The sequence below is a fragment of the Vanacampus margaritifer genome, chromosome 2 (assembly GCF_051991255.1).
Source record: "Vanacampus margaritifer isolate UIUO_Vmar chromosome 2, RoL_Vmar_1.0, whole genome shotgun sequence".
NCBI lineage: Eukaryota > Metazoa > Chordata > Actinopteri > Syngnathiformes > Syngnathidae > Vanacampus > Vanacampus margaritifer.
This window is the reverse complement of record NC_135433.1, coordinates 46,815,296-46,830,894: the sequence shown is the minus strand read 5'-3', so window position 1 is coordinate 46,830,894 and position 15,599 is coordinate 46,815,296. Positions and strand designations below refer to the sequence as shown.

General features: G+C 39.4%; 1 protein-coding gene across 11 annotated transcripts in view; it reads right to left on the bottom strand.

Annotated features, from left to right (window-relative positions):
* adgrl2b.1 (adhesion G protein-coupled receptor L2b, tandem duplicate 1) overlaps positions 1-15,599 on the bottom strand; it is a 162,881-nt gene that overhangs the window by 18,885 nt on the left and 128,397 nt on the right. For all 11 annotated transcript variants that reach the window (XM_077556547.1, XM_077556551.1, XM_077556549.1 and 8 more), the window contains 4 exons: positions 9,631-9,840; positions 9,316-9,536; positions 6,892-6,958; positions 2,472-2,563 (listed from right to left, as the gene is read on the bottom strand). In XM_077556547.1, the coding sequence (XP_077412673.1) occupies positions 2,472-2,563; positions 6,892-6,958; positions 9,316-9,536; positions 9,631-9,840 (590 nt within the window). The remainder of the gene's footprint in view (positions 1-2,471; positions 2,564-6,891; positions 6,959-9,315; positions 9,537-9,630; positions 9,841-15,599) is intronic.

The window sequence follows — 15,599 nt, the reverse complement described above, 5'->3', positions numbered from 1 at the left end:
AAAAAAAAAGGGATTTGCTTTCATATAACTTCAATTGCAAATACACGTGTACACAAGAATGGGGTGGGGGGTTTGGAGGAATGAGACACGCAGTCATGTATTCCGATTAGAATGACTTTGAACGTTCTAACAGAATGAAAATGCTCCATATAAACACCTCAATCGGAATGAAAAGGCTGAATCCGAATAGAATTTCATTCGGAATCACAGGGGTGGTATATTCCTTTCGTCAATCTGAACGAGCGTCATGTATACATTTCATTCGGAATGGTGAGGCTTCATCCGGCATGCGCATGCTATGTCTTGACGTCATCGTTTCCACCCACTAAAATGGCGGCGTCTCCCCAGAGCTTGTCTGCGAGGGGAGAACTTGTTTTTTTATCAAGTTGTTGCTTCAATAAAAGTGTTAACACTATCACAACTACTGTGCTAAATGACGAATGAACTCCATCTTTATGAATCACGTGATCGATGTCCGTGCGTCCCGCGGCTGATCCGATTAAACGGGGGAGCGGGTCAGAATGGATCACGTCACATGTAAACAGGTGGCCAAAGATCTTCATTGGGAATGATTTCAATCGGAATGACTAAAAAGTCTCCATGTAAACTATTGACTTGCTAAGAAGAATGAAAAAAGAAGTAATGAAGTAATCATGATACATATTTCCTAACTTATAGGGGTGTGAATTGCCTAGTAGCTTGCGATTCGATCTGTATCACAATTCATAGGTCATGATTCGATTCGATAATCCTGATACGAATCTATAAGTCAATTATTGTGATTTTTTTTTTTTACTCAAATTTAGAAAATACTCAATAAACTTGTACATGTATACTGTAAGATTTGTATGAAAATGTACTTCAGACTTATAAACCGTGGTCCACCGTATTTAACAAACAAACAAATCCAATTTTAAGGCTTAATGTTCCGTTAATATAACATTCTTCCATGCTTAAAGTGTGAACCCTAACTCGGATTAAGATTTTTTGTTGAATATTTCCATCAAAAATATATCTTTAAAAATTGATTCCGCTGCATATTGAATCAATACGAGAATTGTGCGCTGTAATATCGCAATATATTGCCGAATCAACAAATTTTTTTTAACACCCATAAAAACTTACCAAATTGTTTTTATTTTGAGTAATGAAAGAAAGAGCTGTTTATATTTACTCATATATAAATAATATATATATTTTGTTGAGTAAATTTGACTAAGAAAAAAAAAAAGACTATTCAGTCCCAGTCAACTTTATACTTGGAAGAGAGTAAAATATCCCCCCCCCCCCCCCCCCCCAAAAAAGCAAACAGTTGAGGAACAATCACCGAACTTCAGGTGGGGAGACAGCCAACCCAACAACTGACCCATGCCCCTCCTACTCGGTATCAATATATCGCAGGTGTCAGGTGGAATCCTCGTACCTCCATTTTTGGTCTCCTTTTGGACACACCAGCAATATGTTAACTAACAATCAGTCTGGCATAACTCAAGTGGTAGAGTGGCTGTCTTCCATGCTGAAGGTTGTGGGATCATTCCTCAATCCTTGAGTGGTTTTTTTTTTATGTTGTTGTTTTCTTTAAGTATTTTACTCTCTTCCAAATGTTAAGTTTACTCTGTTTAGAGTGGGACATAAAAGTCTTTTTTTAGAGTAAAATTTACCAATAAATTTACTGTGTAGAAGCATAAAAATAATGAATAAAATTCTGCGAAACAGTGAATCGAAAATAAGTGAGCTGCGAAGTAGTGAGGGAACACTGTACTAATTTTTAATACTTGGATTAAAACTATTTTGTTCTTTTTGTTACTGCTTGGTTGCATTTTTTTCTTTATTGTCTTCACTAAATTAAAAGCATGCTCTATTGGGTTTGAGTCATGCAACTTGCTCAATGAAGTACATGCCATTTTCATGTTTTGAAAACGTCATGACTAACTAAATTTACATAACCAGCCATCCTTTTGTAGCATTAGTTTGAATTTGATTACGTACACACCTCACGCACTCCAGCACGCGATGTGGTATGCTTTGGACTGTGAGCTGTTCCAAAATTTGAAAATCTATTAGCGTATGAAATCCTAAAGCCCCGCGCGCCAAGTCTTCACTGGTTGTAATGGAAATTGACCAGAGCAGGCTGTTACGTGTGACTGGATAATAATGTCTTTGGTGAAGCAGCATGTGGCTCATTGCCCGCATAACTTTTGTGCTGCGTCTTCCAAGTAACTGTAAACCATTGTATATTTGTGGTCACGGCACATCTGACAGCCTACCAGGAGCTGCCATGTTAGTCAGAAAACCTGCCAGGTTGCATTCCATACGTCAACTCTGTACAACCTCGACATAAAATGGCTGTAACGCCGAACTTGTACATCTTTTAAATGGAAATTTATCTTTAGATTTTCGGTAGCAGTACGGTATTATTGTCTGTTTTTAACCTGAACAACACCTGATCCTCCCCGAGGGACTCTCCTCACCTGATACCCCCCAGCCTGGAGGAGTCGGGTTTCATGGAGGTGGAATGCTTCACCATCTTGTACATGGTCACCACCAGGAAGATGACGTTGACCTGTCAAAACAAACACGTGTCAAGACTGTGACGCGATGCACTTAGAGTGGTGTCGGATTCCGTCATCGACTGGCTCTCGTCCAGATTCGTTTTGTCTCAATCGCTAAAACGACTACCGTTATACGCCGGCGGACCTTTACCTAGCGGAAAATTAAATACTTCAGCAGATCATTAAGATTTCCGGGGGGTGGAAAAGCAACAGCGGCGGGGGTTAACAAGAGGTTAATGCGAGCGCTCGACCTCCCGCGGCGCTGATCTTCAGCATAGATGACAATATGCTTAATCTGGAGCGCGCACACACATGCAGCAGTAAATGTGATCAGTAAGGCACAGACAAAAGGCTCCAGACAAGCACTTGAGGGGAAAAGAATGAAGGTGAGGTGCCATATTTTTCGAGCCATTCACCCCGTAATGTTTTCCAACATTCCTGGACGTGTGTCTCGGGAAGCACCGGAGGGCTCGGAGCCAGCGTGGGGAAAGGGAAAGAGACGGGCTTCAATTTCGCATAACACCTTTGAAATGAATTCCTAGTAGACAAAAGAAACTGTGCCTGCCAATTTAAAACTGATGAACTGCCTGGCGTGACAGGAATATACTCTACTGACTGTATTCCATCTTACAGTGGCAGGAGGTGTTTATTTTTGCAACTACGGATGGGGGCGCGACATCTAAATGGGGGTGGGGGGGATTTATTCGGGTAGAGGTCTTTATCTTCCTTTTTAAAGATTTTGTTTAAAATTCTTAACTAAAAAAAACAAAACCCTATGGTTGGTTTAATACCGCCCAGGAATCCCGTTTATAACGTGGTGAGACCCCGCACTCTAATTCAACTGAGGGACTCTTCATGTGCTGCTGTTTTGGTTTGCAAAGGAGTTCAAGTGGGCTGAGCGGTTCCCACTAAAATGTCCGTTCATAGACAAAAATATTGTTGAAGTGAGATAATTGATATTGAGTGAGTAGAGGAAGCACCTGAGGAGCCACATTTCATAGATGGCAGCAAGTAATTGAGACATGGCGTTTATTACAGTACGGACCACTATTTGAGGAAATACAGTATTTTTTTTAACCAAGGTCAGTACAGATACTACCTGTTATTTCTTTTTTCTTTCTTGAGGGGGGAAATATTCTATTTGTAAAAGGAGGCCTTATTTGAAGGAAGGTGTTTATTTAGTTTAATTTAATTGAAATATGGTGTCTATGAGAGTAGGACCACTATTTGAGGAGTATTTTTTTCACTAAGGTAAGCAAAAAGAAAAGAAAAGGATTTTATATGAGTAAGGTGTTTATTTAGTGGATAACATCATTATTCTGAACTGATGCAATTAAAGTTCTATGTGTAGAATTCTGTAGAGTAAAATTTACTCTAAACTGAGTCTATTTGGCCCCACACTAAATAGAGTAAACTTACACTCTAAAGAGAGTTAAAAAAAAAAAAGAAAGAAAAAAAAGTCACTCAAGGGTTGAGGAACTAGCCCACAACTTCAGGTTGGGAGATGGCCAATCTACTCCCTGAGCCACGCAACTGTTTGTTAGTATATCACTCGTGTTACCTGGAATCTTCGTAACTTCTGTTGGATATAAGCAAACAGTAGGAGTGGCAGTCTTCCAAGGTGAAGGTCGTGAGTTTCCTCCTCAACCCTTGTGTAACTTTTTATTATTATTAAATAAACTAGTAAAATTTAGTCAAAAACTCTCCTTGCAAAATGTACTTTGAATTTCTGAGTGAAAAATCGTAAATAGTTTTTTTCATGTGATTGGCAAATTATTTCGAGGACACTAAAAATACTTTGAATAAAATTTCTTCTTAATATTTGACTCTTGCAAGTGTAAATTTGACTCTATTTATAGTGGGACCAAATAGACTCAGATTGAGTAAAATTTACTCTAAAGAATTTACTGCGTTTAAGGAAGATGACACACTGGAAACCAATCGAGACATGGCATCCATTAGCGTTGGAACCATTATTTGAGGAAATACGGTATACTATTTTGTAGTGTAGAAGAGAAATATGCAGGAAATCAGGAGAAAATAGAAATTCTGCTCATCGCAATGGTAGTAGATGGGAGGTTCTTCAAAACCAAACACACTCCAAAAGGCCCATCCCCTTCAAACAAAACAACAAAACAAAAAGAAGAAGTTGTAATCGTAATCAATCAAACTGTCCGCTAGACTTGATAAGCTCTCAATATTGCACAATTGGCCAAATACTAGCATCCATTAACTGTACACTGAAAAAAGAAAATCTACCTCTGGAAGTAGAATAAAGCCTTTTCTTCTTTGCCGGATTTCTCATTCAAAGTGAACTCCCGAGTACCCTGAAATCTCCTCCACTATATTCCCGTAGGAGTGCATTGCGAAGCGGAAAAGGTTGTTTGCAGCAGAAACAAAAGGAAGCGTGCGAGGAAAGTCAACGACCGGAAGGCGAGGACACCGTATTCTGGATGGTTTGGTCTCGGGGTTCCGCTACGGTTGACTTTTGTCTGCATGATGCATTTAAGGCGGTGACTACAACATCCGATAAAACGGACAGGAGGGGGCGTTTAAGCTCTGAGGGTCTTCCTTATTCACCTGCCAAATTCAAGTGAAAACAAGCATCGCTGCCAAAATGGAGCTTTGAGGCTACGCATGAATTTACAAGCTATGGACAGACGGACATGGCAGTTTTGTGTACGGATGCGTGTCCGTGTTTCCTCTGTGTCATCGCCCACTTGCAATATCGCAATATAGCAACTGTTAGTGACATCAGCAACAAGCTCTAGCAGATATCACAATACCATTTGCCGAGGACTTATTGAAAACAAATACTATATATATACCATATATATATATAGCTACAAATAATGCAATTACTGTTTTCCTAAAAAGTTTGTTTAAAGTAGTGGTGTCAAAAATAGTGGAGACTGGGGTCAAGTTGTATTTTACAATTTTAATGTGAAATGTGAAAAATTTAGCAAGTTACTTCATGTTAAAGTTTAGATAGCTCTTAATATGAAAAGAAAAATTCCCTGCGCTGTCACCAATGTCTTACAAATCGATGCCTTAAAATAAGTCATTTTTCAGATTCTTTAGGAAACACAAAAAAATTGAACCATTTGCATCATGAGGAGAGGAATTAGGCAAAAATAATATTTTTTGCAAAAAATGACTTAGGCAATTATCTTAAGAGGGTGATGAAATGCAATTATGCCAACTAGTGGCAGAAAAATGACTTTAACACAAATCAATATCACACTTTTTTACAGTACAGTACATCTTTTTAATTTTAACACAATTTTATGAATTATTTTGAAATGTAATGTATCAACGACTAAAATATGCAGCCATATTTCTATTCTAGCATTTTTTCCACTTTTATGTTAAGTGTATGAAAACTCAGGATAAAAATATTTTATTGTACATTTAGAACAGATCTAAAATTTGTGATTAATCACAAATTAACTATTGATGTCATGCGATAAATTACAATTAAACTTTTTAATCGCCGGACACCCCTAGTATAAAGTTTAATTTGTTATTTTAAATGCAATGTAGTCATTGCTATTTATTGTTTGTTACGCCTCAAACTAGATAATACCACTATTTTTTAGACCAATTTCAAATACTTCAAGTGCCGATACTACTGTAGATAATGCCATAGTGTTTTGCAAATGTGATTAAAATGTGTTTTATTTTAACTAAATATTGTTTAAGGACAAAACACGAATGTTTCTTCAACATGGCATATGTTTCACTCAAAATATTATTTACAACTTGTGGGACTCCGTCGCTGACATGGTTGTCAGGCTGGTGAAGTGGTATTTGTGTCATAGTATCGGTGCATCCCTACCGCTAACTAGTATAAATGCAGTGTAAACATTCAGTGTTATGTATTGTTTGAACGATCAGTGGACACACCCAGACAATAAACCCCCAGTATCCGATACTTTTGCTCAACTGAAAAATGAGTGGGTTCAAACAAAAGGCCTTCTAAATTGTGTATCTGGCAGGGGGACGAGACATGATCCTCCGCTAAAGGTCGTACGGCCCACCCACTCGCCGCTTCCATCTTGTTTTCCCACCGAGCAAATGACCTTCACGCCCGAGACGACTCCTGATGAGACCGTCCTCCTCCTCCTCCTCACCGCAACCCTTTAAGTTGTTTCTGATTCCGGAGGATTTTTCATGGCCGAGTGGACGCCGCTGATGTCCTCGTGTCAGCAGCGCTAATGGCGCCGCTTGGCTTTCATGCAAATTGATCCGCAGACGGCTTGGCATTCCAAAAAAAAAAAAAAAAAAGCAAACAAAAAAAAATTCATACAGTGTTTTACTTTGCAGAAACTCAACTTACCACGATGATAAAAGTGACCGGCCCGATGAAGCTCCAGATAAAATGGTTATCCACCCGCAGCCAGCACCTGGCGATGACAAAAAGGGGTTGCTCATTAAATCACCTCAATATCAAAGCAAGGTTACGTCTCAGCGTAAAAGGCCGCAGTGGTCCAAGTGACCACACAACATTAATGATGTAATACGATTGCGCCCATCTGTCCATTTAAAAATCTAATGTCACATTTGGGCCCAAAGGTTTTCCCACCCTGTCTAATTATAGCGGATGTCATTTTAGCTTCCACACGTAGTGTGAATGGGACACAAATCCCCTTAAAGTGAGTGGAACTGAAATGGCCATCTTATGTTTGTCATTAATTCAAATAGACGCTCACATTTTTCTATACAAATCAATCAAACAAATATATAAATAAAAATGTGGTAAATGAAGATGTGTTAAATATAAATGAATATTTACTTAAGCAGCTGCCAAATGTCAAGTGAAGTGAAGTGAAGGATGTTTTTTTTTTATATATTCCATTTTAAACTGCTTCCAAGTGTGCGTCTCAGACGCCGGATTGCACCTCAATGAGAATAAGATTGTATTGACTAAAATGGCTTTTCAACTTAAATGTGTTGATTTAAAGTGACTGACTAAATGTAAAATCAGTGCATCAAAAAGTAGAATGCATTCAAACTTTGCTCCCACGCTGCTTCTCTGTCCTTCGATGCTGCAGCAGTTTTGTTTTTTGCTTTGGAATATATTTTCATGTTCACTTAACAGCCGCATGAGAACCTCCAGTTCAAAGTGGGAAGAAAGTAACAACTAATTGAGATATCGGGGCTCCATGGATTTTTGTTGTGGTTGTGCCTACGCTCAGCTCACGGTGGACAAACGAGTAACTATGGACTAATTGAGATCAGCTCTTCTCGAACTGGATACTCAGTTTTCAATTTAATTTGTATTTAGATTTTTTTTTTTACCCACACACAGACAGGTTTTCCTGTTGGTTACACCTCTCAAACTAGTCTTCACAGGTTAAATAAAAACAAAAACAAAACAAAAGAGAAAGTGGGGCAGCAGTTCTTGTTTGAATATTTAATGCAATAAGACGCATCTGAGGTTTAGAAGTTCAGTCATCCGGGAAGGGTACAGAGTAGATCTGCTCTTCCTCTGCATTAAGAGGAACCGGGGTGAAGTGGCACGGGCATCTGTTTAGGATGATGAAGTGTTCCGGACATGTGTCAGGAGGAGACCCCCAGGATGGCCCGGGAAGGCCTTGGGATTCCTCCAGGAAGGCAGAGCTGGCTGAAGCGAGGAACCAGATGAGGTGGGTTGGGCATCTGTTTAGGACGGTGAGTTGTTATGGGCAGGTGCCAGGGGGAGACCCCTGGGAGAACCTAGGAAATACTGGAGCGATTGCGTCTCCCAGCTGGCCTGGGAAGTCCTTGCGATCCCTCCCAGCAAGAGTTGGCCAATGTGAGGAACTAGATGAGGTGGCTTGGGCATCTGTTTAGGATGGTGACCCCCGGGATGACCCAGAGAATAATGGACAGGCCTTCTCCCAGTTGGCCTGGGTAGGCCTTGGGATCCACCGAGGAAGAGCTTGCCGAAGTGAGGAACCAGATGTGGTGGCTTGGGCATCTATTTAGGATGGTGAAGTGTTCTGGGCATGGGCCAAGAGGAGAACCCGGGGTGACCCAGGTCATACTTGGGAGACAGTCTCTCTGGCCCGGGAAGGCCTTGGGGTCCCACCGGAAGAACTGGCCGAAGTGGCTGGGTAAATTAAAGTCTAGGCTTCGCTGCTTAGGCAGCTGCCCCTGCAACCTAACCCCGGATGAAAGAAATGGAAAATATGGATGGATGGACACATCTGGGCGGTCGTATATGCCATTGCTCACATGAAAAATAGGTGCGCTTGAACAAAAGGTCTTCTAAGTTATATGTATATGTCTAAGGTATATGATCCAGATGTAATAAAAGCTGAAATGTGTCTTTTGTCTCACACTCATCTAATGTTGTCAAACCCAAATGGAACTGGTCTCACCATTCCAATTTTCAGTGAGGAAGTGCCCAGCATTACAAATGTGTGCTAAAACTGTAGGAATGAAGACGAAAAAAAAAAAGAAATAAATAATTACCTAAATTAGAGCACAGCAGTGCTACAACTCATGTTTTTTTCTTCTTCTTTTAACTGGCCAACAAAAGAAGCACATAAACTTTTAACTGACAAGGTCGGCAATTACCCGTGTGCAAAGAATAAAAAGCCCTGTAGGTCAGAGTAGCAAGTCGGCGCATTCATTAGTGTTGCGGCTTTACTCCTAGCCAGTGACAGGGTGTAAATTTGCTGCCGGCCAGAGCGAGGTACACTGCTCTTTGTGGTATCACTATCATTACCAAATGGCGAGGCGGTGGGGGGGTTGAGGAAGAATCACCGCCACTTACGCTCGCGCCGTGCCGTAGCTGCGGTAGTCGACGGCCGCCGAGATTCCCACCACCGCCGCCGGGAAGAGGTAGCCGGCCAGGTAGTAGTACTTGCGGCGGGAGAACTCGCTCTCGAACACCTCCACCAGCATGAGGTACAGCTGCACGCCCTCCAGACACATCCAGGCGAAGGCCGCCAGGAAGCAGAAGTGGAGGACGCCGGCGATGATGGAGCACACCAGCTGATGGGAAAAGGAGAAGGAGAAGAATTACGGTGGAATCACACTTTCGCAGCTATGGACAATTCGTTAATCCCTCCCACTCGTTTGTGGTTACCTTGGGTTCGGTCATGTTGATGCCCACGAGGAAGACCAGCTCGCCGACGAAGAGGTTGAGGCAGAGGTTCTTGTGAATGGTGTTGCGGTCGCTCTGCAGGCCCTTGAAGAAGCAGAAGGTGTACAAGCTGATGGCCAGGCACACCAACGACACGGCGATGCCCATCCGGGTGATGACGGTGAGGAGCAGCTCGTGGACGCTCCCCCTGCCCTGTAGGGAGAGATGGAAAGGTCATGACGATAAGAACAAAACTTTTTCAGCCTACTTCATTTTACTGTTACATTTCCAAGTATTTGGGAATGTGAGTACTTTAAAGAAATGCTAAACGAATATAACCCTTGTAGGGTCAATGAGTGGAGTTGAAAGCAAGCATGGTGAAGCAGCATTTAGCCGTTGTGCTGCACACAAATGGAATACGATTTAAAATACTCTTCTAGCACTGTACTTTTAGTAAGCTTATACTTGTTTTTTAATGTCTTTAGCTCTTTTGTTTTTAAATGTACTTTTAATGATGTAAAGCACATTGCATATGAAATGCGCTATATAAGTAAAGATGCCTTACCTTGCTTATTCAGATGAGAGAGATTATTACCTCTGCCAAGGACATTTGTTTCTTTGTATGCAGGATTAGAACAACACAAGGACTACAAACCCTATTTACACTCAACTCTGTCAAGGGGTGGGATGGGCAGGCAGGTATTTTTCTTCAAATAAAGGCTGTTTTAATTCATTTGCAGCAAGTCTGTATTTGAGAGGAGGTATTCATTTATACAAATGTTTGTGTAACTGCCAAGCAAGACATGCATCGTGATTTAATTGACAGAGGAATGGAAAATGTCTACTTGAGGTTAGGTGTTTATTTCTATTTATTTTTTTAAACCATTTCTCCACTCTTGCTAACATCCTGAAAGACATAAGGCATTGTAAGCAGGATTGATTTTAGTTACTGGGGGGCATTTATTTTATTTATTGATATATTTCGTCAACAGACATCTATCTTAGAGGCCTTTATTTTAACTTGTGTATGCGTGGTGCTAGACAAATTCGTTAATTAATTATCTGTTGTTAATGCTGGTGAATGCACCTTAATTTTTCAACATGCGCAATTCCTTCAATAGTGTCTGGGGCAGGAGAGACATTGATATATTCAACTGCAGAGAGTACTAGGCATCCATTGGAGAGGAGGTCTTTATTATTATTATTATTTATTTTTTTTTTTAAACAAATGTTTGTGTATAGGTGGCGCTAGACAAGTTTGTGTCCCCTACTTGGTGAATGTGCCTTCATTTGTCAACACGTACAGTTCCTTTAATAGTGGCAGGGAAGGCATTTCCTCAGTTGTAGAGCATGCTAGGCATCTATTTGAGGAGAGGCATTTATTTTTATAAAAATTATAGTGTATGGGTGGAGCTAGACTTGCTTGTATACATTACTGAAGGTACATTGATACTTTGTCAATGCGTATGATTCCTCAAATAAAAAAAAATTGAGTGTGGGGGGGCATTTATCTACAGAGCATAGACACCGTCTATTTGAGAGGAGGCATTTATTTTTATTTTTTTGAAATGCTTATGTATTCAGTCAAGTTTGACATGGCTGTTATTTGGTCAACAGAAAAGTCCAGTTGAAGGGAGGTATTTATATTTCATGTAGAGTTAGAAGTAATGCACCTGTTGATTATTTGAGGCATGGCATCTATCATTTGTTAAATGTCTGTGTATGGTTGAAGCAGTTTTTCCCACTTGTTCGGGATGTGTCATGGATCGTTTACCAGAGGAGCTAATTATGTCTGTTAATTGCTAAAAGTATCTATTGAAGGGGAGGTGTTCATCGTAGACTGAATGTTGTTGACAAAATGCCGACGTGCAGGAGGTTTCTATCTGAAGTTGCACAATTTGGTCAGGCTTGTTTGGCCTTGCCGGAGGTCTGCGGCCCACCGAGTGCCATTTGGAGTGAGCTGTAATACAGAGCTACTTGTGGTGGTTTCATCTTTCTGAAGTCAAAGATCTAAAAAGCAAGCCTGTATCCACACAAATGTGTAAAAAGCAGAGCGCCGCGCACAAAATATCACTCCTGCAAGTCGGGCAAATCCTCCTGTGATATTTGCACTTTTATTGAGGGCGAGGGCCGTGGCGGAGGTGCTGCGAAGGCAATTGGCGAGAGGCTAAGCCGTGCCTCGGGGGGCTCTGGTTTCAAGCTGCGGTTAAGGTTGAGGTTAAGACAGATGACGGGGGACAGGGTTCACGAGCGGGGGACGTATTATTAAATCAGCCACAGACTGATCCCCCGCATTTATGACGGCCGCCGTCCTTGCTACATTTGCCATTCGTCATGTCATTAAATTGTAATTGCATTTTGTGACCAAAATGCTGGGCCAACCACTTCACAAGAGGGACGACAGGGAAGTTTAAACCTTGCGGTCGTCCCATTTTCAATGCAATTCTCCGCGACGTATGCATGAAATATTAGACAGTGACCACAGTGAAATATAATTAGCTCCGATAATGGCGCAATACCGCCTCGGTGCGAGTCGCCATTTCACTCCTTTAAAGTGACGGCCTGCTTCATTTCCGCACCTCCTCCGGAAATAATCGAATTAGCTCCCGCTGACGCGCCATTCTCATGCTCGACGTCGTCATGTAGGTCGGACCGCAGCCCCCCTGCAGAGAGTACTTGGCATCTAATTCAGAGGAGGCTTTAATTATTTGTACATACGCTTGCGGACTAGACATGTGAGTGTCTGATAATTGGTATAAAAAACAGATTTTATCAAATATTGGTGGAGTTTGACATGGTAGAAAAAACGATTTATTTGAGGATGCCCATTTGTGATTTTTAGAAAACACAGCATCTATTGGAGCAGAGATTATGTGGCGTCTTTTTGAGAGGAGGCCTTTATTTGCAAATAATATACCCTTCATACCCTAAATCATACCCTGATTATTTTCTTGATGAAAAAGGTGAGATCTATAACATGCATGAGATTGTGAAGAGTTTTAATACATTTTTTTGTAAATGTTGGCCCTAAATTGGCTGCAAAAATTCCGTCTCATAAAGCCGAAAAATGTGATACATCCATTAAACTGAATTAAGTGTCACTTTTTCTCTCACCTACGGATAAGCAAGAAGTAATAAGTATAATAATGAAATGTAAGCGTAAGTTATCCACATATTTTCATGATATCAATATGGCATAAGTTATTGCTAATATTGTTAAGCCCTTAACATATATCTATAATTTATCCTTTCAGTCTGACCATTTTCCCAAGAATATGAAAATTGAAAAAGTAATATCTCTTTTTAAGAATGAAAATCAACACAGTTTAACCAACTATAGACCAATTTCTCTATTGCCTCAGTTTTCAAAAATTCTTGAAAAACTTTTCAATTCTCGACTTGAGAACTTTCTGGACAAGCATCAAATATAAAATGAAGGTCAGTACGGTTTTAGATGTCAAAGAACTACTTCATCAGCATTAATCGGGGCAATGGAAGATATTACAAATGCTTTGGATCGGAAAATATATGCTGTTGGTGTTTTTGTCGATTTGAAAAAAAGCTCAAATCAATCATTCATCCTATAAGCTTGAAAAATATGGAATTCGGGGAGTGGCTGAACGATGGCTTAAAAGCTCTTTAGAGGACCCAATATGTCAAAATGGGGCAATATACATCGAATAAACTTAATATTTCTTGTGGGGTCCCCCAGGGGTCTGTGCTGGGGCCAAAACTCTTTCATTTGTATGTTAATGATATCTTTAATGTATCCCAAGTACTAAAATGTATTATTTTTGCTGATGATACCAATATTTTTTATAGTCGTGATAATTATAATGAGCTCATAACTACAATGAACCATGAGTTATGTATATTGAAAAATGGATGGACATAAATAAATTATCCTTAAATATAAGCAAAACTAAACCAATGCTGTTTGGTAATCAAAAATTAGATTCTGAATTACAAATAAATATTGATGGTGCGCCAATTGAAAGTGTTACTAAAAATAAATTCTTGGGAGTAATAATTGATAGTAAATTGTCTTGGAAACCCCACGTCAGACATGCAACACCAAAAATCTCAAAAACCCTAGTCATTTTAAATAAAGTAAAGCAATATCTTGATGAGTATGCACTTCGTATTTTACACTGCACCTTGGTTCTTCCATACCTCATATATTGTATCGAAGTTTGGGGAAACGCATACCAAAATGCAATTAATCCATTAGTCACAATACAGAAACGTGCATCAGAAGGTTGGTTTTCTGGAGCACACGCATTATTTGTAAATACTATACATCTATAATTTTATACAAAGCTTTTAATAAAACATTACCGGCTAATGTACAAACGTTTTTCACAATTAGAGTTAGTGTTCATACACAAGAGGATATGGAGATTTCACGCTAATGAAAATCAGAACTACTCGAAAAAGTTTGTGTGTGTCTGTATGTGGTGTTAAATTATGGAATAATCTCCGTTTACAACATAAACTATGTAAAAGCATTTATCGATTTAAACTGTTATTTAAACGAATGGTCTGGTCACAATATATTGAGAATTCCTTGTGTTAGGATGACATCAGTGCTTTCTGTTTGTGTAAAAATGTGCTTGCTTCTTCTTTACCATTATCGGTATTTTGTTCATTATCATTGTTGGTAAATCGTATATTACCATTTCTGGTATATACTGTCCTACCCGTGTTAGTATTGTTTACTTCCCACATTTGTGTATTTGTGTTGTTAAACTCGTAACACTTATTGTTTCTTATGGTAATGCCACCATGCTAAATCATTTGTATTCTCAATTTTTTCCTTGGTTATTTAATAATTATTGCTCTCTGGGTACTTGTTATTATTGAGTCTTAAGGTTAAGTAGCAGTGTAGCTTGGAATTTTGAATGGGAGATGGGGGTGGTAAATACATTTTCTTCGTCCCATTCCCTTTCAGGCAGAATTGGACTTTATCCTTTTGTTGTTGATGTTGTTTTTTCTTTCTCTCTCTCTTTTTTTGTCGCTGTTTTTTCTCCCTGTGGAACTTGACACTGACTGTGCGCACTGTTTTTTTGTTTTTGTTTGTTTTTTACTGATGGACTTGAATATTTAACAAGCCCACTTAATCCATTTTTGTTAAGGGTGGGGTATTGAACGATTAGTTAATGAATCTATTGGAGGGGAAGTATTTATTTTGAGACACACAATCATTCAAAAGCTACTTTATTGAGGGGCGGGGCATGGGCATAGACTAAAATAACATATTTCCTGTAAGTATTATTCAGAGAGAAGGCCTTTATTTTTTACTGAGGATGTTCGATACCACTTTTTTTAGACTGAATATTGTCCGAGTATTCACCAATATCTCTTGTACTTTTGATCTATAAAAATTTCCTTTAAAACAATGAGAAAACATTGTAAAACATAAACTTTATTTGTGACACATATGAGTATTTGCCGATGTGTCAAATGTATCGGGCCGACACAGATAATTTTACAGATGACATGCTAGATTGCTGTTATTTGTTTGAGGTGTCTATTGGAGGGGAGGTGTTTCTTTGTGGGCAACTCTACCGGGAATTCATTATGTAACCCACTTTATTTTTAGTTGCTAAGGGTAGACTAATGACTTAAAAAACATATTTGATCAATTATTGGAGGAGGCATTGAGGTATGAGTATACATAGTAAATTTCGTAGAGTAAATTTTACTCTGAAAAAGACTATATTCGGTACCAGTCTAAACAGAGTAAATGTTACACTCTGAAGAGAGTAAAATATTATATATATATATATATATATATATATATATATAAAATAAAAAATTAAATTAAATTAAAAAAAAGGTCCAGTAAAGGTAAAGGGTTCAGCAACAATCCCTCAACCTTCAGCATGGATGACGGCCACTCTATCACTTGAGCTATGCCATGCCTAACATTTCTGGTGAAAGGAGACCAAAAAAATGGTTTGAGGATTCCA